This window comes from Zea mays, chromosome 4 (assembly GCF_902167145.1).
Source record: "Zea mays cultivar B73 chromosome 4, Zm-B73-REFERENCE-NAM-5.0, whole genome shotgun sequence".
Classification (NCBI taxonomy): Eukaryota; Viridiplantae; Streptophyta; class Magnoliopsida; order Poales; family Poaceae; genus Zea; species Zea mays.
In genome coordinates this window covers 36,908,053-36,935,871 of record NC_050099.1, presented here as the reverse complement: position 1 = coordinate 36,935,871, position 27,819 = coordinate 36,908,053, and the positions used below count along the sequence as shown (strand labels likewise).

Below are 27,819 nucleotides of genomic sequence, written 5' to 3'. Positions count from 1 at the left end.
GGGTGTGAGACAGCAAGAGTGAGCTCACATACGTTCATCGCTCAACAAGTTGTGGGGAATAATGTGCATGAACTCGCCAAAGGTGGGAGCTCACGTGAAGTGTAATGCTTACCAAAGAGGATGGTTAGAGCTGAGCATTGCTTTTAAAGTTGGTCAAAATTTTATTAGCAGTTACTAAGTATAAGTAAATACCAACCCAATTAAATAGTAGAACAGAAGTAACAACATCACCTGCAATGCAATGCATATGACAAATTGAATTTAGTTCCATAAATTAATCATGTGAGGGTCCGAGCTGCTCATGACCGTGAGCACGGCTAGTATACCAGTTTTACACTCTGCAGAGGTTGCGCATCTTTACCCACAAGTCATGTTACCCATCTGCCAAGGGATCGCGACTTCCCATACACCTCTACCGAGGAGGCGAGGCAGGGTAACACTACGAGGCCTTTACAAAGTTCCACTAGCTTCAGAAAACCCGCTACAGTTTATAGGAAGCTCCAATGCAGGGATCCCTCGCATGACCGCCATCGCAGCAAAATCATCCCAAGGACCTCCCTACACTGACCACTCCCCTACTGCCCTTGCCCCTTTCGGGTAAGGTAGTCTTCCACTAGCTTTCCTAATTAATCAGCCAAGGGCGTCCCATTAAACCCTTGTGGTAGCACTGTTTTCCCGGGTGGTCGCTCCATGTTCCAATTAACATAATGATCTTATCATGAACAATAATAATAAACATATAATAAAAGTGTGATCATGAATAATGTATCTTCATACCCAAAACCACATAAAGCACTAGCAAGTACTACCCAAAAAGTTCAGTGGTAAACAAGGTATAAAGATAGACAAACTAGGGTAACCTATTGGGTCCCATCAAAATTAACCTATGCAGATCATTATGATTAATCAGAACATGGCTGGGTAAAAAGAAGTGATCATATTTTAGTAGATTATAATGATAAACAGATTAACAAGACTAACCAACATAAGTTAAATAAAGATTTAATTATAAAAGAATAAGACATGGTATAATAAATGTTGTTATTGCATAGCAAATATTCATATGAAGCTAACGCAACTAGAACGGTTCAATTCGGAGTTAAAACGTAGGAGTTATGAATTTCCGAAGTTATTAAGTGCTTAGTATAGAATAAATCAAGTGAATAAATTTAATTCAAGTTTCATGGCTAAACAAAGATACTAGTTAATAAATAATATTAAAACAAAATTATTGCAACTGGAATGGGTCAAAAAGGAGATAAAATGAATTAGTTATGAATTAAATAAGTTTCTGGATTTATTATTGTATTAAAAACCAATTTCTATAATTAATTTTCTATTTTCATTATCCTCTGGACTGTGCACCAAATACCAAAAAGGTCAGGGGCCAAGCCATAATTTTTCCCAGACTCAGACTACTCCCGCGAGGACGGCGGGTTGGTTCTTAAAAAGTAGAGGGTCTCTTTTAGAAAATAACCGCGACGAAGGGGTATGGTGAATTCCTGGCCGCACGATCCAGAATTAAGGAGTCAGATTAGATCTAGAGCCCTGGGGACGATCCGGAATTAGTATGTGATCGTAGCCGTCGGATCACAAATCCAAGGCTAATAATTCATTCAGGCCGCAGAATCATCCCAGCCCACGGATCGACGATTGACGGCCTGAGTTCTAATAATGCGAAGTGGTAAATGCTAACTGATCTCAGCCCTTCATCAAGGGACCAACGGTCAGGGGCCATCTTCTACCTCCCGCAGCTCAGGCAGAGACACATGCGCTAGGTACGGCGGAGCCTCGCCGGAATGCAGGTGATCCAGGGCCTCGACGCCCCAAATCGAACCTGGCTTGATGCTATGCGCAGCGAAGTCAAAGGTGAGCTCGGAGGAAAGCTTCATACCAGCTGTTGGGCAGCTGGAACGCCAGTCCACGACGTGGGGTGGGATTGTGGCGCGGACAGGTCTTCGGCGAGGAATTCTGCCCGACCAGAGCGCCAATTCGCACCAGGACAGCCCCAACTTCACTCCAGGAAACTCCACGAAGATCTCACGGCAAGCCTTATGCTTCAAGTCGCAGCGCCAATGAGGAACAGCCATGGCGGGGCGGATTGCACGGTGATGTCGACCCCATTGAGGATTCATCCCATCTCCCCCGGTTGACCACGATCTTCTTCGTGGGAACCAGACGGAGCTCCCAGACCCGTTCCTGGATCCAAACGGTGGCGCATTCGGCGGTCAACCGCGGCGGGTTGTGTTTCCGCCATGCTCTCAATCACCGACGAGCAATTGGTACGCCCCCAGTAAATAATCTCGTCTCGGAATACCATAACGATGTTCGGATGGCACTGGTGGAGGACCAGGGGGCGCGGCGGCTAGATTTTATAGTCAAATTGCAGAATCCGCAAGCGCATTAACGCAGCAAGAATCGGCTGGTTGTTACGACCGAGGTCTTCGGAGTCCGTCCTTCAACCGCCACGCACGAAGCGGAGAGGAGAAGCAGAGTGGTAGGGCACGACGGAGGATCCCAGCCGCGAGCTGCGCGTGCCGTTGCAACCGTCATCCGTCTGAGGCGGAGGCGGCCCCAGATTGGTCGCCCGACCAACGCGGCAATCGTCTCGGCATGGATTCCGGAGGAAGACGCTACCTGACAATATGGGCCCACAAGCCAGCGACTTGCTTGCTGATTGTAGCGTGCGCGCGGAGCTGCAGGACCAGTCTGGCGGTGACCGAGAGGAAGTGCGCGCGGCTGAGCATTCGCCTGGTAAGTGGGTCTCGCAATGCAGTGTTAGGAGGCAAGCGTGCGCGAGGGGTAAGGTGGGCCGGCTGGTTGGGTCGGTTGGCCGAGCGGCCCACGAGGAAGGGAGCGGAAAAAGCTTTACTGGGCCAAGGGTTAGAGGATTCGGCCCAGGCGTGGTTTCCCCCCTCTTTTCTGTTTTATTTATTTATTTATTTCCTATTCTCCTTTTGAATTCTATTTTGAACCTCTACTTTCAAATCTATGTTTAGCAGTATAAATGCAACCAACAAATACTCAGCATGTTATGAAATATTGATATTATTTTATTTATTTATCATTCTATTTAATCCATTGTCTTTTACAGGTGTAATTCCCCCATATTTGATGTAAGGGAAATAGTTTTATATTGCTTGATAAAAAATGCTCTAATATATAATCCATCAAGAGATAACTTAGTTCATATAGGAGCTATTATATTAAGTCCTTTATTAGAAAACTTGTTAATTTTAAGAGAAAACTTTAGGTTAAGAAAACTCTTATTAAAAGTCATATTAAATCCAAATTTTCGGAGACCTTTTTCCTAAATTTCAAAATCATGATTTTGAGGCATTACAAATCCTACCCCTCTTAACAGAAATCTCGTCCTCGAGATTTGTAAGGACAGGGATGTAAAAAAAACTTTATTTATAGTTTAGCCTTTAACCTCTAAGAAGTGTCATGTTATTCAGAAAATGGTTATGAAAGCATGGGTATCTATAGGTATAGTCACCTTACTGTGTAGGATGAAAGATAGGTTAGGGCAAGAGTAGCCTAAGGTAAGAAAGTTTATGGTGAAAAAGAATTCTGTGTTGAGTGGTAATGCATCTGAAGATTGAGTTAGACTTCTCTCCTTCCTTGACAAGGTTGATATTTTCTTCTCCAGTCTTGGTCTTATTGATTCAAAATTAGTGTATATCCTAGGAGTTAGTAAATATGGTTGATATGGGTGAGATAGACTACCTGATGTAGGTCAAACTCTTGTTTGGTGTTGGGTGGGATAGACAGATTATGCAATCCATCATGACTCTAACGGTTGGGTTAGCTCTTCTGTTCATGGTTGTTATTCTAGAGTGGGATAAATATGCTTTTTAGGGCAAGATGACTCCTCAAGGATAGGGTAGAATCTTTTGAGGTCAGTTAGATCTTAATATGATGACATAAGATCTTTTCAAGATAAGATGAGTATCTTTTTAAGATAAGATGGACCTATGAGTGTAGGATAGAATCTTTTAAGATGAGATGTATATTGTTAGGCTAGATCCTTTAATGAGGGATAATCTAATTTGTCTAGTTACTTTTATAAGCATTTTTTCCCTATATGTATATGCAGATGTAATTGTGGACATTACTCCACAACTAATCACACTCAATCAAAGATCCAAATCAGACAAGTATCATAAGAACAAACTTTCAAGTTCATAGAGATTAAAAAAAATATTTTTGTTTTTTTGTTCCCAAGATTAGGTCTCCTATTCCTAAAAGTCACTTTAGGCACAGGATTTCAAAGTGTGAAATCCACATTTGTCTTTAGAAAGAAAAGCTAAGAATAATCAGAGTAGAGCGGAAATAGATGAGAAAAGATTAAGGAATGTTTAGAAAAAGAATCAGAGTAGCAAAGGTAAGTAAGTAATGGTTGTCCAGTTCTATCTAGGTTTCGTCCTACAGTCAACATTCCTCTGATACCACTTCTGTCACACCCGGGTTTCGGGGCACCAAGACCCGGGCGCAAACATAATCACCAGGTGTGCTGGGACCAAGTCTCACACATATGATGAATCATGGCACAGGATCGAATGTCACATCTTTACTATATAATAGGAGTTCTATACAAAATAAATAATTACATTATAAGGAGACAACGGTCCAGCAACCCAAAGTTGACTGGGATATGACGGCCTAGACCACTCACGAACTCATCACAGCATCCTCCATGCGCCTCATCCTGTGGTACCTGTTCTTGACCTGTGGGGGGGTGTGAGACAGCAAGAGTGAGCTCACATACGTTCATCGCTCAACAAGTTGTGGGGAATAATGTGCATGAACTCGCCAAAGGTGGGAGCTCACGTGAAGTGTAATGCTTACCAAAGAGGATGGTTAGAGCTGAGCATTGCTTTTAAAGTTGGTCAAAATTTTATTAGCAGTTACTAAGTATAAGTAAATACCAACCCAATTAAATAGTAGAACAGAAGTAACAACATCACCTGCAATGCAATGCATATGACAAATTGAATTTAGTTCCATAAATTAATCATGTGAGGGTCCGAGCTGCTCATGACCGTGAGCACGGCTAGTATACCAGTTTTACACTCTGCAGAGGTTGCGCATCTTTACCCACAAGTCATGTTACCCATCTGCCAAGGGATCGCGACTTCCCATACACCTCTACCGAGGAGGCGAGGCAGGGTAACACTACGAGGCCTTTACAAAGTTCCACTAACTTCAGAAAACCCGCTACAGTTTATAGGAAGCTCCAATGAAGGGATCCCTCGCATGACCGCCATCGCAGCAAAATCATCCCAAGGACCTCCCTACACTGACCACTCCCCTACTGCCCTTGCCCCTTTCGGGTAAGGTAGTCTTCCACTAGCTTTCCTAATTAATCAGCCAAGGGCATCCCATTAAACCCTTGTGGTAGCACTGTTTTCCCGGGTGGTCGCTCCATGTTCCAATTAACATAATGATCTTATCATGAACAATAATAATAAACATATAATAAAAGTGTGATCATGAATAATGTATCTTCATACCCAAAACCACATAAAGCACTAGCAAGTACTACCCAAAAAGTTCAGTGGTAAACAAGGTATAAAGATAGACAAACTAGGGTAACCTATTGGGTCCCATCAAAATTAACCTATGCAGATCATTATGATTAATCAGAACATGGCTGGGTAAAAAGAAGTGATCAAGGGCACAACTTGCCTGGGACTTGAGATTCCAGGTACCAGGATGATCTTCAGGTGACACGTGGCCTCACTGCTAAACGTAGCAATACAGACAAACATGGTATAGGCAAAATTAACATTACACCAAACATAAGTACAAACTGCATAATAGTAATCTATGCGTTGCTACGAGATCGTGGGGGGTCGAGAACCACTAAAATCGGAGTTATGGTCCTCAAGTTAGGATGTGATTAAATGATTAAAAATAGGTTCTATGTTTATAATTCTAGAGAAAAGATAACCTAAAGTAGTAATTAATTCAACTTTAATATAAATTATAAATTGACCATAGATCATATTTTAGTAGATTATAATGATAAGCAGATTAACAAGACTAACCAACATAAGTTAAATAAAGATTTAATTATAAAAGAATAAGACATGGTATAATAAATGTTGTTATTGCATAGCAAATATTCATATGAAGCTAACGCAACTAGAACGGTTCAATTCGGAGTTAAAACGTAGGAGTTATGAATTTCCGAAGTTATTAAGTGCTTAGTATAGAATAAATCAAGTGAATAAATTTAATTCAAGTTTCATGGCTAAACAAAGATACTAGTTAATAAATAATATTAAAACAAAATTATTGCAACTGGAATGGGTCAAAAAGGAGATAAAATCAATTAGTTATGAATTAAATAAGTTTCTGGATTTATTATTGTATTAAAAACCAATTTCTATAATTAATTTTCTATTTTCATTATCCTCTGGACTGTGCACCAAATACCAAAAAGGTCATGGGCCAAGCCATAATTTTTCCCAGACTCAGACTACTCCCGCGAGGACGGCGGGTTGGTTCTTAAAAAGTAGAGGGTCTCTTTTAGAAAATAACCGCGACGAAGGGGTATGGTGAATTCCTGGTCGCACGATCCAGAATTAAGGAGTCAGATTAGATCTAGAGCCCTGGGGACGATCCGGAATTAGTATGTGATCGTAGCCGTCGGATCACAAATCCAAGGCTAATAATTCATTCAGGCCGCAGAATCATCCCAGCCCACGGATCGACGATTGACGGCCCGAGTTCTAATAATGCGAAGTGGTAAATGCTAACTGATCTCAGCCCTTCATCAAGGGACCAACGGTCAGGGGCCATCTTCTACCTCCCGCAGCCCAGGCAGAGACACATGCGCTAGGTACGGCGGAGCCTCGCCGGAATGCAGGTGATCCAGGGCCTCGACGCCCCAAATCGAACCTGGCTTGATGCTATGCGCAGCGAAGTCAAAGGTGAGCTCGGAGGAAAGCTTCATACCAGCTGTTGGGCAGCTGGAACGCCAGTCCACGACGTGGGGTGGGATTGTGGCGCGGACAGGTCTTCGGCGAGGAATTCTGCCCGACCAGAGCGCCAATTCGCACCAGGACGGCCCCAACTTCACTCCAGGAAACTCCACGAAGATCTCAGGGCAAGCCTTATGCTTCAAGTCGCAGCGCCAATGAGGAACAGCCATGGCGGGGCGGATTGCACGGTGATGTCGACCCCATTGAGGATTCATCCCATCTCCCTCGGTTGACCACGATCTTCTTCGCGGGAACCAGACGGAGCTCCCAGACCCGTTCCCGGATCCAAACGGTGGCGCATTCGGCGGTCAACCGCGGCGGGTTGTGTTTCCGCCATGCTCTCAATCACCGACGAGCAATTGGTACGCCCCCAGTAAATAATCTCATCTCGGAATACCATAACGATGTTCGGATGGCACTGGTGGAGGACCAGGGGGCGCGGCGGCTAGATTTTATAGTCAAATTGCAGAATCCGCAAGCGCATTAACGCAGCAAGAATCGGCTGGTTGTTACGGCCGAGGTCTTCGGAGTCCGTCCTTCAACCGCCACGCACGAAGCGGAGAGGAGAAGCAGAGTGGCAGGGCACGACGGAGGATCCCAGCCGCGAGCTGCGCGTGCCGTTGCAACCGTCATCCGTCTGAGGCGGAGGCGGCCCCAGATTGGTCGCCCGACCAACGCGGCAATCGTCTCGGCATGGATTCCGGAGGAAGACGCTACCTGACAATATAGGCCCACAAGCCAGCGACTTGCTTGCTGATTGTAGCGTGCGCGCGGAGCTGCAGGACCAGTCTGGCGGTGACCGAGAGGAAGTGCGTGCGGCTGAGCATTCGCCTGGTAAGTGGGTCCCGCAATGCAGTGTTAGGAGGCAAGCGCGCGCGAGGGGTAAGGTGGGCCGGCTGGTTGGGTCGGTTGGCCGAGCGGCCCACGAGGAAGGGAGCGGAAAAAGCTTTACTGGGCCAAGGGTTACATGATTCGGCCCAGGCGTGGTTTCCCCCCTCTTTTCTGTTTTATTTATTTATTTATTTCCTATTCTCCTTTTGAATTCTATTTTGAACCTCTACTTTCAAATCTATGTTTAGCAGTATAAATGCAACCAACAAATACTCAGCATGTTATGAAATATTGATATTATTTTATTTATTTATCATTCTATTTAATCCATTGTCTTCTACAGGTGTAATTCCCCCATATTTGATGTAAGGGAAATAGTTTTATATTGCTTGATAAAAAATGCTCTAATATATAATCCATCAAGGGATAACTTAGTTCATATAGGAGCTATTCTATTAAGTCCTTTATTAGAAAACTTGTTAATTTTAAGAGAAAACTTTAGGTTAAGAAAACTCTTATTAAAAGTCATATTAAATCCAAATTTTCGGAGACCTTTTTCCTAAATTCCAAAATCATGATTTTGAGGCGTTACATTATGCACCTGAGATGAATGATATCTAGACAAACTAGATAGTCCACGTGGTTTGTGTTGTGCGTCAACCACCAAAATCGATTATAGGAAATGGTTAACCCAATTTCCCTTTCAGATCTGTACCACCTCTGCTTGAATTCGTAGTAGGTTTTCTCATGCTAGTGGATCTTTGTATATGCCTTGTAGTGAACCATGTCTCGTCTCCTGGAAGAGATGAATGGGATTCATGACCCCTTGGCAAATAGTTGTCACGGCTTATGGGTAAATATGTGTAACATCTGTAGAGTGTAAAACTGATATATCAGCCATGCTCATAGCTAAGTGCGGCTCAACCATGCTCATGGTTAAGAGTGGCTCGAGCCTCTCACATGAATAATAGGTAAATTTAACCTAACATGCATACGGTTGGTTTATGCGTAATAGTCTGATTATGATCCTTTCACTAATTGGGTTGGTACTTATACCTAATAATTGTTAATAAAAGTTTGATAAACTTAACTAAAAGCTAATGCTTAGCCCAAGACTTCTCCTTGGTAAGCCTTACACTACACTTTTTTCTACACGCTTGCTGAGTTCCCACCGTTAGTGAGCTCACCCTTGTGTGTTTTGTTCAGAATCTAGTCAACAGGAGGAAGACTACCATGAAGAGTTCGAGGAGTTCTTGGCTATCGCCGCTCTGGTCAACTTGTCCGTGGCATGTTTTGGGGATCATCGTCATCATTGATTTATCGTATTTAGCTATTTTATACAGACATATTATTATTTAATAAAGATGTGGGATTAGTTTTTGTACACTAAGTCATCATACATATGAAACTTGATCCTGGAACACATATTATATGTATCTCAATTTGTCCTTAAATCGGGGTGTGACAGAAGTGGTATCAGAGATGTGTTGACTATAGGACATAGCCTCGTTAGACCCAGTAAAACCCTTGCCTACATACCTTTGCTCACTCTAACTTTTGTTATTTGTCAGTGTCTTGACCCGAGGGTCTCACCAACTAGTAATGTGATGTTGTGTGCCCTGACCCAGATAGGTGATGCAAGATGACACAAGTCGTTTATCCTGGTTCGGGCGAGACAAAGCCCTACTTCCAGCAGAGGAAGGATGAGACTTATATTACTTGTACCTAAGTGCTTGCAGTAGGGAGTACAAGCTGAACGGAAGAGGGAAGGATCCCAAGTCCTTGGGGTTGATTGAGGCAAGTCCCAATATCGTGGTGGAGGTGAAAACCGTGAAGTGTTCGTCTGCCCCGCCTGAAGCCGTGGACTCCCCTATTTAGACCCTCAATGAGGGCTGCCAGGAATGCCAGGGTTGGCCACATACGATGAGGAGGCAAGGTCGAGCCCCTGTAGACGGTATGGCCTTCGGTATAGGGCTTGTACTTGCTGTTGACTTATGCCCGATGGAGACATCCGATTCCTGCGAGAGCCGAGGCCAGGGCCGAGGGCTCGATCACGTACCCGAGCCTACCTGACAAGGAGGTTGCCCATGCCGTAGTGGTTGGTGCAGTGTTGAGTATGGCGAAAAGCCCCTGGGTAATACGTTAGCTCCGCTGTTTCTAGTGATGTCGGGTGCCTTTTCATTGATAATATCGAGACCAAAGCCAGGCTCAGGCGAGGCGGAAGTCTGTCTGAGGCTATGATCGAACCCGCTCCAGGATTCGTAGATGTGCGCGACATAGTTGAAGGAGTGGCCTCCTGCGGGATTCACGGGGAGTAGGTAGCTGAGGCCAGACTCGGGCGAGGCGAAGTTTGTCCCGAGGTTGAGGCTGGCTGCGGGCAAGATGGAGCTTGCGCCCGAGGAACAGCCCGCACTTTTGTCGTATGTGTGTCCCATTAGAAGTTGGTAGGCAGCATGGGGGAACAGTGGTCGTTGTACTCATACATATGTCATCGTAGTTGGTGAAGTCTGACGTGACCGCGGTCTTATCGCTCCTGTTCGCCTGCGATGCTGCATGGATAGGTATGCACATAGAATGCTTATGTCTCTTGCAACCTTCGACTGAGACCTGCCTCGGGGTTGTCTTCCTTGTCTGAGACAGGCTCGGGCGAGGCAAAGACGATAGTCTAGGGAGAGGGGGCCTCGACCGAGACAAGGATTCTCCCGAGTACGTACCTTGTCCGAGGGAAGGCTCGGGCGAGGCAGAGTTATGAGTGACCGCCGAGAGGGGCCTCAAGCGAAGTGTGGTTTTTACTTTATTGTCCTTGGGGAATCTTCCTGACGGCAACCTCGAGGTTAAGCGCGTTTAGGGACGTGATTCAGGTACCCCTAATTACGATACCCCAACACTATTCTTTCCACATCTTTTCTTAATTGATGCTGCTTTACCTTACCTTTTCTTTCTTAAGACAAATGGATTTCACATCTTGGAATCCTACACCTAAGTTTCCCCTAAGAAATAGGAGTCCTAATTCTAGGAATCGTAAAAAAACAACACTATTTTTATAGAAATTGATGTGCTTGGATGTTTGGTATTATGACAACTGCTTGATTTGCCTATTTGTTTGAGTGCATTGTGTTGTGGAGGTATCCCACAATAACATCTTTATTAATTGTGTGTGTGTGTCTATATATATATAGATTAGATGGATAGTTGAGAATCTAATTCTAACCCAAATCAACCTCAAACCAATCTAATGTCAGTATCCTTTTCCTAATCTATCTACCCCACCCTAGAAGAACAACCATGATCTAATCAGATCTAATTAGTTCTAATGTAATCTAGATCTCTTATCTCATATGATTTATTTATCTTGCACCTATTTGATGGTTAGAATTATTTAATTCGGGGTAGTTAATATGGGTGAAATAGATTAGTTAGTAAATTTGGGCTATACTCCTAGAAACTCTTTTCTACTTTTCTCTTATCTCATATGCCATCAGATTTTATACTCATCCTTTGTGTGCCATTGAATGGCATCTAGGGGATCATTTTTGTGTGTATGACATGTGGGCCTAGTGGCATCCATGGGATAGGTATAATTTCCTTTATCCTACCTCTGCACCCTAGACCAACTTGGCCATCTAACACGCAGAGGGTAGAATGCAAAGACTGAACGAGGAGTTGATCAACCTGCTCAAGTTTATCCAGGAGTGATAAAATATAATCAAGAGCTTCAGATAATTCAGGATCCACCATCTGGGATGGAAACTTTACTTGCCCTAACTCTCATCCCTAATCTTCTCACCCTACTTATTAGGTAGTTAAGCATAATGTATTCATGCTTTCCTAATGACCTACTAATTATTATTAAAGACTTGAACAAAAAAACTTTTTGATATTGGATCCGATCGAGAATTGGAAGCTTAATAGGATTGATAGAATACTCATACGAACAAGGTGCATCTTCTTTTTTGGAAGCCTACCTCGAAAAAACATCTAGATTAAGTGTTGACTTAGAGCAATTTTAGGATGAGTGATCGACTGAGAAGTTTTCTCGGGTGCGTATGAGTGAGAACAAAATATGCACAAAAAAATCGTGTTGGTCTGTGGGGATAGTCTATGATTTTAGATGGTTGTCAGAAGTACCTCGGTCCAGAAGTGGACTAAGGCCCTATTTGGGAACAAAGTTTTTGAAAACCACAGTTTTTGAAATACTACAGTATACTTTAGTCATGACAATACCGCAGTTTACAATACCACAATTTTGGAAACTGAGGTCCAGACCTAAATTTAGAATACCTTAAAACAACTATAGTATTTGCAATACTTCAGTTTTAAAAACAGAGATTTTAGCCAGCTTGCCAAACACCATTCTGTATATAATACTGTAGTATTTTAGAATACTGCAGTATTCTTCCAAAACTGTGAAAAAACTTCACTCCCAAACACCCCTAAGTGTTACAATGATATCTTATCCCTAATAATGTATTTTCGTTTCTCCCTGACATCATCATCTGAAATGTAATCATTATATGGATTACTAGAACATGAACAAGCGCACAAAACAGTACTGTCTCTCTGATGAAAAACGGACATAATATTTCAAGCTGAAGTTTTAGTACTATATCTTATCAAATAATAATTTGTGTATCGTCAGGCATGGTACAAGTACATCTGTAGTTGTGTAACCCGGTATCTTTTGTTTCTATGTGGAAACCTGCTAGTACTCATAGCATCTCAACAAGATGAATTAAAATAGTGCTTCAAAAATTAAAATACTACATCAGTTAGAGCGTTTAAAGCACTAAAAACAAATTTGCGTTCTAATAGTTAAATCCTAAATCATGTATTTTAGGAAGTAAATTATATTATTAGGAAAGAATATGTTAAGAATAGTGTAGAAAACAAGAATATGCACTAGTCTAAGATGTATTATATTTGGATCACTATTTTCATAGTGTGTCCTATATATTTTTTATAAAAAAGTATAAAATAAGACATGCTGAAGTTATTTTTTTAATGAGTCCCTGGTTTAATACAGGGTCGGAGATGCTCTAATAGATCAGATAAGTGCAGGCCACGAGGCGGCGGTTTGTCAGGGTTTATTGAAGAAGGTATACGACGTCTCGACTTGACCGTAGTGGATGGATCGGCGCGGGGCACGTACACACCCCGCCGGCCCAACCCCACGTCCACGCGCACGCGTGGCTGGCGCCGGCGTGAAGCCAACTCGTGCTAGCTCGTACGTACGTACATGGCAGTGCAGCCATGGCGGCGGCCCGCGGCGGAAGCAACGTCGTCTGCGTGCGTGGTCGGCAGTCAGCACCCAGCAGCAGCAGCACCGCACGCGTTTTGTCAAAGGGGGCTGCATGGTCTGCGCGAAAAAAAGTCAGACGGAGCTCACAGAGGTGACGGCTGCGTAGGAACGCCGGCCGGACGTGACGGTCTTGTCTTGAGGGCTGGCTGGTTGGCATGACTTGTGTGTTGGCTTTCGGGACGCAGTACGTGCACGATCGCCGCCGACGGGCCGGGAGAAGCTCCACCACCAGCTCTCCAGCGCGTCGCGTGTCTCGGCACGTACTGCGAACACGCACGGCGAGCTCTAGCTGATGGCATTGGTCATTACTACGTACACGTTACTCCGTCGTCCGTGCGTGTGGTCCTGTGTCCCGTTCCACGAAAGCTGCTGCCGGCGACGGCGACGGCGACCACTGCCGGGGACCGGAAATTTTCTCTCCTCGGTTAGAGTAGAGTGCGGGCATATGTCGGCGCCTCGATTGGCGGTAACTACTGAGTGTGGTGGGTCATTTTGGAAACCACACAACTGCATGCATGCTATTCAGGGTCCTATATATTATTTCCTTACATTCAGAAGTCAGTAACATGCATGCACATGATAATAAACAAACAAAACAAGCCGTGATGTCATGGGTGAACTTGTGTTGCTCTAAGCTATGACGTAGGAATCTCTTGTTACTACTTCGCGCTATATTTTCTTACCACTCTAGATTATATAATTCAACTTAAATAAGTTGAGAGGTAAACAAAACAACACCGATAGATCATTGGATGGATTATGTAATCTAGATACCTAGATTATAATAATCCATAAGCAAGTTAACATGTGCTTATATAATCTATAAAGCTAGATTATATAATGCTAGAGGCTAGGAAACAAACAGCTAGCTAGGGACTAAGGACATTTTCCAAGAGCTAACTGATTCGACACAAAAGCATCGATCTATGCCCAGCCTTATCGTCAACGCCATGCATATAATATATGTCAAATCTTTCACACCTATGTCAAATAGACTTACCCCCTAGCTAGCTAGTCGTCCAAATCCAATCGTGTTAGGTGCTCCTTCAGTCTGGAATGAACACAGATCAACATGCAACTACCTACCACCACCACCATGCATCATGTCAAACGTCCCTCCAGTTCATACTGTTCAGGCCAGTTAATTTAGGGATAACAAGCATACAATAAGGGTTTACAATGCAAAACATTGCTGCTACAAGGTCTACGACCAGCAGTTTAATTAGGGATAACAAACACACGACTAACAACACAATTCCGCCGCCATATATAGCATAGCAAGCATCAAATATAATGAACGTTTGCAGGTGCCCTTGTTCACCTAGCTTAATTATTCTCACATAGTTTCCTCCAAGTACGTACGTACCTTTATTTATTCCTCTAGAAATAAAGTTGATATTATATCATTAAGAATCTAAATGAAACCAGGAGGCATCTTTTCGTCAGAACGGCTCAGCTGGTGGCCAAGTGAACGTCGTCGCTTTTGTCTAGCATGGTAGGCAGACGCTCTTCTCCCAGCAGATTCACTTGTTCCTGTATATATGCCCGATCGATATATATATGTTAGGTTAACCCTAAATCTGGAATAAGCTTTCTACAGGTAATCTGAAAACAAGTCTGGTCTATTTAGTTGAAGAGGCCGTACCAGCACCTTGAGCATCCATACCAGCTATCTTCTGCATACAACAAATTTGAAAAATTCAATACATTTCTCTATGGAAAAAATGTAGCTAGAACACCTTTGCATCATAATTAATTCATTCGTAGCTATAGAGTTTACAAAAACAAAATTCACTCTGACGAAAAAAAGGTCTGGTAGAAAATCTAGAATATATATATACCAGGAAATAGTAAGCTTCCAATCAAACATGCATATGTCGATGAATTTTCAAAAAAAGGTGTCAGGTTATAAATTTTCGAGGTATGATTTTCTCAAGCAGTAGTATATGCTGGTTACCTTCTTTTGAAGTTTTCTTCCTTTAAATATGCCCGTTGTCATCCCATTGGAATCCACAAACAGTTTGACTTCAGCTTTGGAACGGAACTGGTGGCGGTATTGCTTGTGAGTATAGGTCTAAATACAAAAACAATGTATATCTGGGCATCAGTAACATATATATTTCACATAATCTATCAATCTGCATGTGTGCAAAGTATACACACTTCTTTATATCCAGTTAAAAGAATATTATTACATTTCAATCTAAGTAACGTACGTAGAAAACATTCAGTCTGCAAAATTTTCAATTATAAAGCTCAAAGCCTCAAAGTAATAACAAACAACATATATGCATGGAATATGTTCTGAAACTATATTGATGCAAAACACAAAGGGCCAGTCTTATAATTTCATAAAACGTTCCATTGCTATCAAGTGAACACAAAATATTGGATGATGAACATCAAGTAAGGAAACATATACAACTATATATCAGAGTACAATGAGTCATCACATTGTCAAGATATGCTGCTCCGTACCATGAAAGAACATTTTTGTTTACACTTGGTGCATGTACATGATGTCTCAAGGTTTCATTTTGAACTGCAATTTAATTGTCTACAAGTGTGAACAATTTCATGAAAAAAAACTCAGGCAGAATTGAAATAACACCAGCATAAAATTAATATGCAACATTTTTCAATACCTAAGATCTTCCCAGCGAAGACAAAATCAAGATTAATTTAGTGTATGTTTTCCCTGTTGATGTTGTGGTATTTTAGGGAAAATCTCATTATAAATCAATTGCTGATTCAAATTCTTTACAAATTTGTACGCTAATATAATCTAAATTCGAGAGGCAATCATGTCTTGAGGGTAACAATATTTCTTGCTCAGAACCAACCCAATAGATTGGCAAGGTCACTTGATTGGATGTGGCTAATGGTCTCCCTTTTTTCTATCACTTTCTCCCTCTCACCAACAGATAACAAAAAAAATCTAAATTGGTACAAGCTTATGATTCATGGTCAAGCTACCACAAGCATATATGTAACCATCTCTAGGCAAAGGTCGCAGCATCCAAAGTCTAGCCAACAACACCTACTACCATGACCTTCTCTTAACTTAGTGCAGAAGAGGAAGCTGGTTCATTCCTATAAGATGCCATGACCCCCAGTAGTGGCGGAGTGCTCATTATGGCCCACGATGGTCCACGCCATACCTAAATCGTGCGGCCCGACCCAGCAGAGTAAGTGAGAAACCCTACGCGCCTCCAAATATCCTAATTGGTCACCGCCTCCACCTACTGCCTTGTACACTAGTGATTCCCACCTCCCGCGCTCGAGCAATATAATGTGGTTGACCCCACCACCGACCATCGCCCAGTCCGCCATGGGCCATTGGCAACCAGCCCCCAGCCCCCAGCCATAGCGCCAGCGGCCAGCACCTAGCTAGTAGTTGGGTACCTAAGAACAGGGTACCCAAAGAGGGCCCCAAGACCTCCCAAAAAATGGCCCGCCTGCCGGGCAGTTCGGCGGGACGGCCCGCCAAGCCGACCGGCCCACCGAACAAATATCCGCTGAGCAACACAGCGAGGTGGGGCTGCCAACCAACCTGCCCGCTGAGCAACCTGCCGAGGGATCTATGTCAGGCACAACAACGGATCTGTGTCCCTGCTGACCAGTGGGACCGAACATCCCTGGCTGTAGAAACCTCAGCATCGGAGTCTCAACAGTGACCCATACATCGGAGGGGACGGAGCAATACACCATACCATGTGTGCGTCTACGCATGATGAAAGATGACGCTGGGAGGATGACGGAAGATGAAGTTGTACTAAATACATCCCTAACCACTCCTTGAGCTGACTCAACAGAACTTGCTAGGCATCACCTTGTCCAAATCAGAGTAGCTACAGGAAGGCGAACAGGACACGACGCCACACCAGAGATACAATGTTGCATGCCACGACAAACGACTCCATGAAGGCTACAAGGCCCAGAAGCATGACCCAACAGATGAGACCACAAGGGCTACGAGGCCCAGAAGCAGGAGGCCAAACTCCATCCCAATAGAATACTAGTCCACACTGTAACGTCTGCTCTTAGGCTATAAAAGGGCAAGACAACCCCCATCCAAACATCATCCCAAATCTCTACAACTTCACACAAGCTCCCAGATGTAACACGTTCCAAGCAATACCACGATCAACACTACACTAGACTAGGGCTCCGGCCTGAACCGCTATAATGCATTTATTGCCTCAGATCCACCCTAGAGCTCCCTGTAGCTCACTATTCGGAGTGAGTCCGCGCTAAGGCCCCTACTGAACACAAATCTTATTGTCTCCCGGTTCCAGAAACCACGACACGAGTCGACTAGGCTGGCCTGGTGGCACACACCCAACTAGAACGAGAGAAGCAACTAGTAGCTAGCTCGCCCAACGGTCAGCGCGGTCAGCAGTTAGCGACCATACTTTGTTTCTTGGGAGTCCTCCGCCGCTGACCCCTAGTGCGTGGATTTTAGTAGAAAGAAAGTCATCATACAATTAGACAACCATGAATAAATTTGAAAGGTCAATAGGTACGATCTATCCATATAAGGTTCTAAGAATTTCATAAAACAATCCTTGTTAACAAGAGAACGCAAAATATTGGATTATGAGCGCATAGTGTATATATAATTGGCTCATCAGGGTAAGGAAACATACAACTACCAGAGTACAATGGGTCATCACATTGTCAAAATATGCTACTCCATATGATGAAAGAACATTATTATTTACAATTAGGAGCTATACATGTATTCACATATATCTTGTACAACTGTAGACTTAGTCCAAGCACAACGGTTGTACGCACTGCAGTTCCACGCCCTCCACATGTAGGAGTAGTGAACCTCCGCGAGCTGCGCTTCCAGTGATAAATCCACCATTGCAGCCATGAGCTCCTCAACAATGGGCTTCATGTCGACCGACTCCTTCACCAATGTCGTGCACTGAGTAAACATCACCATCATAGTGCCGCCCATTCACCTAGACATGGTGTCTACTACATGTTGCAGATGGCATCGTGCCAATTTCATGTCGTGCTTGGCTGGTTCGGTCTGCGTTGCCATGTCAACGACAACTATCCCCAACCTATGGGTCCAATCTAGGTGCAAGAGTACCTCATTGTCCTCATGTGGCTTGACGCCACACATGTGGATCATCTCCTCAAGCTGGTGGACGAGGATGACCTCTTCACGCATGGCGTATGGACGAAGATCACCGACCACTTCCTTGATAATAACTCCAGCTGTTCCATGCAACTCAAGTAGGAACTCCACAACATCCAACAAAGGTGACCTCTCTATTGTTGCCTATTATTCTCAACTCCTCAGGACACTCGGCGTGGCTCTGATAGAATATGAGAAGCCTATCAAGGACAGGGCCCTCGTTCACCACCTCATCCACGACCTCAATGCCAAGTATCATGTCTTGCGCCTGATGCTACTGGCCATGCTCGTCTTCTCAGTGTTCATAGAGGCTCAAGATCAACTCATTGTCACTGAGAACACCTTCACCTCCGACTTGCCAAAAAATCTAGGATGACCGTGGCCGCCTTAGACTCCTCCTCCATGTAAGGCGACAACAGTCAACCCCACCACGATGCCAGTGGTAGTCCTAATCCCAAAAACACTCGTGGACATGGTTGTGGAAGCTACTGCGATCGAGGGCGTGGGTGCAAGGGCAGCATGCACTACAACAACGATGGTCGTGGACTCTAGCAATTGCCACCATGGATTGCTTCATGGTTGGCCTCAAGATCTGCCTAGCATGCACCATGGACTAGCACGATTGGTCTTGGTGTCCTCAGAGTTTGCCCTCAAGACAACCAAGCGCATATTGCCAAGCTGATCCAGCCTAACACTCAGTTCGCGCCTGTTGTGGCTCCTTCCTTCAGCACCACGAGCCTCCTACACGTGCTCTAGGCTGCATATCTTCCCCAAGAATAGCAGACTGACTAGTTCATGGATACCAGTGCTAGTGCCCATATGTCAGGTGATCCAGGTATACTACCCAACTATATTGCTCATCCTCAAAGCTTATATGATTCTTCTCGCATTATTATTGGTAATGGCTCCACTATTCAGGTCTAGGACATGACATAATTACTCTTCCCACACCTCACGCCAATTTCATTATGTCAATTGTATACACACAACAATTTAATTAAAAATGTTATCTCTGTTCGCAGATACACTTCTGATAACTCTTGTTACATTGAGTTTGATCCTTTTAGCTTTTCAAATAAGGATCTTCGTAGTAAGAAAGAAATCATGCGATCTAGTAGCAGTGGCGAGCTTTGCCCCGTTGGAATCCAACACTTATCTCTGGCGACCGACACATCGTCATCAACAACTTTGTGGCGTCGATGCCTTGGGCCATCAAAGTTGCAATAAAATTCCGTCGCAATTTTCCTTTTCTCAGCCTAGTAATAAGCACCACTTGTGTGATGCATGTCAAAAAGAGCATCATGTGTGACTCCCTTTTTCCATTTCATCTTTTGTTACATATTTTCCATTCCAATTTTTATTATGATTTATGGACCTACCCTATATCAAGCTTCACTGGATACAAATACTATCTTGTCCTAATTGATGATTACGTCGACTACTTGTGGACTTTTCCATTGCACGTTAAATCTGATGTAATGCCAACCCAAAGGACTTTTCGTGCGCTGATTCTTAATCAATTCCACTCCAACATCCAAACTTTACAGTGCAAAAATGGAACCTAATTTGCCAACCCTGTCCCGCGTGAATTCTTTTCTTCTCATGGCATCTTATGTTGTTATCTTTCCCCTATACTTCCGCACAAAATGGCAAGGTCGAGCGTTGTATCCACACCATTAATGACATTCTTCGCACTCTACATGTAGCGGTAGCGAACCTTGCCTATTCAGTTGTGCCTCTGTGTTCATGTACTGTGGACTTGCCTATTTAGGCTACTAAGGAATAGATGATTAGTGTCTTGTGTGTTCATTCTTTCATTATCACTTGGTACATGTAAATGATGTCTCAATATTTTCCTTTGAACTGCAATTTAATTGTCTACATGTGAATAATTTTATACAAATAAGCTTGTACACAATTGAAATAACACTAGCATAAAAGTTAATATTCAACATTTTTTGAACACCTAAGATAATCAAGATATATTTTAGTGTATGCTTTTCCTAGTTAATGTTGTGGTATTTCAGAGAACATCCCATTATAAATCAATTTCTAATATTGTAATTCTTTACATATTTGTAGGCTAATTATCTTAATTTGAGAGGGAGTAACAATATTTCTTGCTCCAAACCAACCCAGTAGATTTGGTAAGGTCACTTGATCAAACAAGCTTATGATTCATGGTCAAGCTTATGAAAAATTTGTTTAGCCCGATACATAAGAATTGGTAGTACAAGCTTATGATTCATTGTCAAGCTAGCAGAAGCATATACATAGCCAACTTTAGGAATCCAAAGTCTTGCCAACAACACCTATGACCAAGACCTTCTCTTAACTTAGTGTTTATTTAGTGCATAGTAGGAAGCCGATTCATTCCTATTAGATGACATGACCCCCTAGTGCATGGATTTTAGCAACAAGTAAGTCATACGCACATTTAGACAACCATGAATAAATTTGGAAGGTCAATAGGTACGATATATCCACATAAGGTTATTAGAATTGCATAAAACAGTCCTTGTTAACAAGTGAACAAAAAAATATTGGATTATGATCCCAACTAGAGTACATGAACACCACACACCCCTACTATAGCGTCTAAACATATGCACCATAAAATTTAAAACAAAAGGTTTAAAACTACATTGCTGGAACCCTGACCAAGAGTTCTTGGAGCTTTTTTCTCGAGCCCTACACCATAAATGGCCTTCCATGTTGACAACCCTCAGTACCTCATTGATCCCAAATTTTACAAATGTGGACATAACCGACCAGGAGGTGGTGAATAGACTCCTCAGCCTGATCACATAGAGGGCAAGCCTTTGGACGGGGCAGTCCTCTCTTGGTAAGGCTATCCATGGTCCACAAACAGTTATGGGAAACCCGCTAAATAAAGAACTCATAATGGGGGAGCCCATGTTTTCCAAATCCGTCTCCAAGGGCCAAACATAGTAGTACCAATGAAGAAGACAACATAGGCTGATTTACTTGTGTAAAGCCTAGATTGGTTTAGCTTCCAAACATATTGATCTAGCACCTCTTGATGTAGAACCACTCCATCCACCAAACAGCATAGCTACAGATATTCAATAAGAATTGGAATTGTGAGAGCTCCCTTGATGCCATCCACCCATCTTTTGTTCTAGATTGCCTAGGACACCATTCATCTTCTTGCTATTCGTTTTGGGACAACTTCGAATAAGTTGGGGGCTAACTCAGGCATGGTGTGACCACCCATCCATCCATCTACCCAAAATAGAATGTGCTCTCCATTCCCTTCTATGGCATCCAGTGCAATGCTGAATAGGGTTTAAGCATTGCGAGGGACCTGTACAAGAAGGTGGGCCAGGTCTAGAGGCATAAGTTCTTTCTTCCCAAAGCCAATGAATCCTTACAGCGCAACTGAGAAGATCCAAGTTGATAATACTAAGGCCGCCATAATCAACAGGTGATTGTACCCTTTCCCAAGCTACCAAACAATTGTCATCATTAGCCCTCTCTTATCCCTTCCAAAGGAATCCTCGTCTTCTCTTGTCAATAGCTTTTAGAACCCAATTTTTTTTCCAAATCCATGGCAATCAAAAGGTAAATGGGAGCAGCTATCAATACTGCTTGAACCATTACCAATCTTCATGCCTTATTCAATAATGATGCTTTGCTTTCCATCCTGGTAAATAATTTGCTACCTTATCAATCAATGGTAGCAATATTTCTTTAGTGGGTTTACCAATTATGAGAGGGAGCCCAAGGTATGTGCATGGAAAATCATTAATGGTATAGGACATGATCTCATCTATGATGGCAAGACCAGCATTAGAACAATGAATGGGAGAAACCAAGTTTTTGGATAGGTTGGTTTGAAGTCCAGAAGCATGACAAAACAACACAAGTAGCTCCCTCATCAATAATTATCATTTCTTGCTGGCCTTATGAAGACCACTGCATCATCGACATAAAATGAGACTCAATGCCGAATCTAATGAATATCCAGGGGATGCAGCAACTGCTCCATTGTAGCATACTCAATCATGTAGTTTAGTACGTTCATGACCAAAATGAATAACAAAAGAGAGAGAGGGTCACCTTGCCCAAGGCTACACTCATGAAAGACCATCTCACTTGGCTCCCCATTTACTAGTATCTATCTGGAAGAAGTGGACAGAAGTAGACATAACATGTTGATCCACATTGTCCTAATTCTACATGCCTCAAATTTTCCCAGACGAAGGACCATGAAAAAAAATCAAAGGCCTTAAGTTTGAGCAGAATATGGGCCTCCTTTTTCTTGTTCTTATGTAAATCTCACTATATATATCCAAACATTTAGTTAGCACGTACTACCACTAGTGATGCTCAAACTTTGTAACATATTTAGAGGCAGAGATTTTATTTATGGGGACAGTGACATATTGCACATGTCTCAAAAATGGATAAATACCATTCTAAAATCTATTAACAGAGGTGGGCACTTTATGTGGATCGTTTGTTAATTAAGCTACTATGGCAAAGTACTCATATGTTGGTATGATTTTATTTATAAATAGAGTGCAAAACATAAAGATATATGTGCTTTGTTGTCTAGGTGGGTGTGAATGTGGGTTTGAATGCCTATTTGTGTATAATTTTAGTTTTTTACCATTTAAATAAGGGGGGGGGCTCGACGATCGGTAGAAATTGTGGAAATCGTAAAAAGTGGCGCTTTATATAGTAGATAGAAAAGTATCCATTTTAAGGTCCATCTTAACCACGTTTATTAGCTATGTAGATTATATATATATAAATGAAACCCTAGCTAGTTTCACTTTTGGCTTTTTTCAGCAACCTTCCTATCTCACTCACTATCATACCCTATATTTCAAATTTTATTGTGTAAACAGTACAATCTAAAATACAAAATAGTACTTTACACGCTCATATATACGCTCTGCTGAGCAGACCTAAGCATAGTCTCTCTTTCTCATTCTCAATCACCTCTCTCGGCCGAGCAGGTGAAAATACAGAACATACTAGTTTTTGTGGTCCAAGTTATAGGTAAAACTTGAAGAACATTTTATATAATTTCTCGCAGCAATAAAAATATGCAGCCAAACTTTGACTTCTAGAATTATTTTTAGATTTCTGAAATAATGTTAAAAACGAACCAGAAACAACTAATAACCAAACATGCCATGATACAAGAAGCAGTATATATATTTTGGTGAAATTGATGTGTTGTAGGGAATGTAAGCGTAAGCAGAGAAAGCACACATTTCTTAACAGCACGTTGTAACTGATTACAGGATATATGTTTTATGCTAGACAAACACCTCTCTTTTTCCTTTATTTTTCCAAAATGCACTTTACAAATCTAATATGGCTGATATATATAAGATATTCCTTTATTAAACCATCAGTGCAGACTGGATGACAAAAAGATTAGATCGAAACAGATTAAAAATAAATCGGTACTCGATCTAAAACTAATTCAAGAAATAAAAAATTGGAAGAAATACTTTGCCTAAAAACGTTTCTTCAGTTACACAAAAAAACATGTATGAAGAGAATTGTGAAACTAGAAGCAAATCACATCAAATTAAAAATAAAAACTAAAGACAACAGAGAAATACTGACCCTATCAGTATGCCCATTGATCCTAGTGCGGACAAAGGCTCTCCAGTCCTGTGCTTCCTCACCAGCAAGACTCTTCAGCCATTGGGGAACCTCAACCTCCTTTTCAACATGTTTTGGTACATCTTTACCTATCTCTGCCTGCTGCAAAGGAGCCACATCGTGCACAGAAACGGGCACAGCGGCGGATACAATCTCTTCTTCTTCCTGCACATCAAGTACAGCCGGAGGTATTTCATGGACCGGGACTTCAGATGTAGTAGTGTCAGAGATGGTCATATCCGAACCAATCTCAGTTGATGATGAAGCCATGGAGTCTCTTGTAAGTTTTTGAAACCTTTCACAAGGACCAATTCTATAGGTACACCTTCTTTCTTTCTGTTTATAAAGTGGAAAAGGCTAGGCTGCTGGGTGGGTGGATACCTCCAAATAAATGCAAACCTTTTTTGTTTTATCTCCAAATAGATCGTCACTACGGATACACCCAATATTGTCCTATTTAATGCGTGCCAGTTTAAAACCATTTGCTAGTTTTGCTGCCCATTGTTTTTAAGGAGCTGGCTGATTTAGGCTGGGAGAATATCCATGTGGTCCCTTTAGCTTTTTATTTTGAATTTGTTAACTAAATTTCTAAAATAATAATTTTAGTGTGTACCGAACGCCCAAGCCGACTTTGCACAGCCTACCTATATATATATGTGCTAGACTCCGAGCATCATGCTTCATTGTGCCTTAGGTAAAACACCTCTAGTTATTAATTATGGTAATGGAGTTATTCCACTGCAAATTGATATGAAAATTTTAGGGTAACAAATTTATGGTATAACATATACTACAATATTTAGGGTCCTACATTCCTTAATTGCTAGAAGCGAAGCATTCACACACTACACGACAATTCACATGTAGTCGCTAAAGCGGCCTTTAGTGACCTATAGACGGGCGTTGTAAGTGTGGTCGCTAAAAGTTTTAGCGATCGACAACCGTCGGTTACTGATTTAATAAATTTAGCGACCAATATTGTGTTGATGTATTGTATATTTAGCGACCACCGATGAGTTGTTATATTGTACATTTAGCAGCTAACACGAAGTTGTCCCTACTGAATTAATAGTTGCACTAACTGTTGTTAAAAACAAATAACACATAGTTAATTTGCATGCAACAATGACATATCCACTAAATGGATAAACACAAAGGCAGCGTAGATCACATTTTCATACACATTCTTATTATTAACCGTGGGAGCAATGCTGGAACGCCGTTCTTCCACGTATTGCTAAAATGTGCCAGCCGTCCGATGTCAGATCAAGGATGTATGTGAAGCGTCCGTTCACGGTGTGTTGATTGTGCTGGAAGGATCCAGAGCTCGGTGCGTACAGACAAAACCAGAGCTCGCTGCGTACAGACAAAAAGAAAAATACTAAACCAAGTGTATCTTCTGCTGGAAGGAAACGTTTGTAACAACGAAGGCGATGCCCTCAAGGTGATCTCCAAGGTGAAGGTACGAATCCCTCCCCACCGGATCCTCTTCCCTCGATCCCCTCCACCCCCACCCCTCAGGTCCAGATGAGTGAAACTGCAGGGAGACGCTCCATCCGCACCGCTCGCAGCAGCTCTCCGGCCATCCGCGAAGTGGTCGAGGCGCAGTCCCCTTGCATCACCACCAGCAGCTTCCCCACCGCCTCGAGCGCGGAAGCCACGGCCTCCCCCATCCTCCGGTCGCCGCCGGCCGCGCAGCAGCACAGCCACAGCGCCACCACGACAGCATCCTCTTCCCTCAGCCCCCTCCACCCCACCCCTCGGATCCCCCATCCAGCGACGACTCGGGAGCTCACGAACATTCTAGAGTTCAGTTGACTGCTCCAGTATTCCAGCCCTTCAGTCGTGGTCGCCTCTCCCCTCCGCTTCCCCGCGTCGAACTCATCCCGAGCGGTCGAGCCACGGCGCAGACACATTTGAGCGGCGCTCCCCATTCTTCCACCCGCTGCCGATTCCCAAATTCCCCAATGCCATCGCAGATGCGCCAAGCCATCCATGCTCGCCGCCTCGCCCTACCTTCTTCTCAGCATGGACGCTTGCGCACGGGTGGGCGGGGTTTCTTGAAATTGATGGGCTCGGACTCTGAAGAGCTGTCCGAGAGCAGCGAGGAGGCAGCGGAGTCGTCGGATTCAGAAGGAGAGTCGCATGACGTCGAAGGTGATGGCGGGGGATCAAGATGTTCGTCGGAGCCGATGGTGGTGCTGACGGTCGAAGACGCAGACGAAGGGTGCTCCTCCAAAATCATCGGCGACGGTGTCGAGGGTTTACGAAGCTACTATGGTTTGATTATTTTTGTTTCGCTGAATCAGCAGCCTTTTAGGCCCCTATCCGTTGCGGTTTGCCGGCCGTGTCTGGTGGGAGGGGGATGAGTGCGTGCGTAGCTGGAGAAGGTGCCCGTACGTACGTAGCCATGCACGGCACGCGTGACGCGTGTGGGGGCACTGCCGACCAGCACGCTGGGCCAGCGCGACACTGTGAGCCTGAGCTGGTGTGTCTCCTCGACCAGCATGCGTCCACCGCGTGTCCGTGTGCTGCCACTTGAATGCAGATTTGGTTCTTTCCTGTGGTCGTCTTGTGAGTTGTGTTGTGACCCTCCCCTCCTCTCCTTGTTTGCTGTGGTTGGTTGGCGACATGCGTGGTGGTGGTGGATGCGATCTTGCTTGCTGCTGCTTTAGTGCTTCCATCTGTTTCTGTTATGTTCCATCCCCTCAGTCATGTTCGCCTCTCCCCTCCGCTTCCCCCCGTCGAACTCATCCTGAGCGGTCGAGCCACGGTGCAGACACATTTTAGTGCAATGCATCTTCCACCCGCTACCGATTCCCCAATGCCATCGCAGATGCGCCAAGCCATCCATGCTCGCCGCCTCGCCCTACCCCAAGCCCTCAAGTTGTTGTACTAATATAAAAATGTTAAAAGATATTGATTTTTTTTACTAACTTCCGTAATAATTTTTTTAATCCTATTGCAGGTCAAAAACATCTAAACAACCTCGGTAGCTCTTTGAAAAAAAAGACTCAAGTAGGAAAGAAAAATATAATTTGCAACAAAGACTGACGACAGAAAAAGGTAATTTCCTATAAATCCTTTCATCACATAATACCTCCAGCAATATCATTAGCATTTTTTTGTTCACTTTGTATTACACATATTCGTTGTTAATATTTATATATATAGACACATACATTATTCATATTAATTGTTCATCTGCGAATATTCATTACCTATTCTTATATTTTATTGAACGTGAGAGCAATGTTGTAGTAACGGTATAAGTACATATGTATTCATGCATAAATACATATGCATCATTTCTAATAAGGTATATCTTACCTGTTAATTCTCATATATCGCAACATAGTTGCTTTCCAAAAGCTTAGTTCTACCTTTACTACAAAAAATCATTCACTTACATTTATAAAAATATATATACGTAACTTAACAAACTTCTATTTTAAAGACGATAAATAAATAAACACATATTTTTTTGTGTGCTAGGAAATAGTGTACTAATACAAAACCGCACGATCAAATCTCCATCATCAGATCGATAAACAAAAGGTGTCATAGATAAATAGAGACCTACAAAACAGTCTGACCATGGATTGCGATGAACACAATGGAAATACAAGAAAAAGGAAAAATAGTAAGTCTACTTTCCTACACATATCTTTCTCGACTGAATAAAACTTATTATTACCAGTAAGAAAAAAAATAATACAATTCATTTTTTTATAAAAAAAAGGTTCGTCTGGATTGTATTCACCATCAATTATCAATGCTACAGAAGCAAGGCAAAATCGCAGACGCTATTTAAACTAGAAGCGTATGGCTAAAAAAGGTAAGTTATAGATAATTACATGTATATATACAGAAGCATATATGTTTATGTGTAC

The 27,819-nt window shown here is 42.9% G+C and overlaps 1 protein-coding gene across 1 annotated transcript; it reads right to left on the bottom strand.

The window, feature by feature from the left end:
- Positions 1–14,392: 14,392 nt before the first annotated feature.
- LOC100279062 (uncharacterized) lies at positions 14,393–24,243 on the bottom strand. The gene is made up of 4 exons (NM_001152116.2): positions 23,888–24,243; positions 15,080–15,196; positions 14,768–14,798; positions 14,393–14,655 (listed from the first exon to the last, which is right to left on the bottom strand). Exons 1-4 carry the CDS (start codon positions 24,194–24,196, stop codon positions 14,537–14,539), a joined length of 576 nt encoding a protein of 191 aa, NP_001145588.2. The 5' UTR covers positions 24,197–24,243; the 3' UTR covers positions 14,393–14,536.
- Positions 24,244–27,819: the final 3,576 nt, after the last annotated feature.

What these genes read in the sequence shown, in the direction of transcription:
- LOC100279062 (NM_001152116.2), bottom strand. Translation starts at nt 24,196, where the DNA reads ATGGCTTCATCATCAACTGAGATTGGTTCGGATATGACCATCTCTGAC. An exon ending in GAAGAAAACTTCAAAAGAAG is followed by an intron (nt 14,799 to 15,079) that starts GTAACCAGCATA and finishes TGTTGTATGCAG; the next exon opens with AAGATAGCTGGTATGGATGC. An exon ending in TATGGATGCTCAAGGTGCTG is followed by an intron (nt 14,656 to 14,767) that starts GTACGGCCTCTT and finishes GCATATATACAG; the next exon opens with GAACAAGTGAATCTGCTGGG.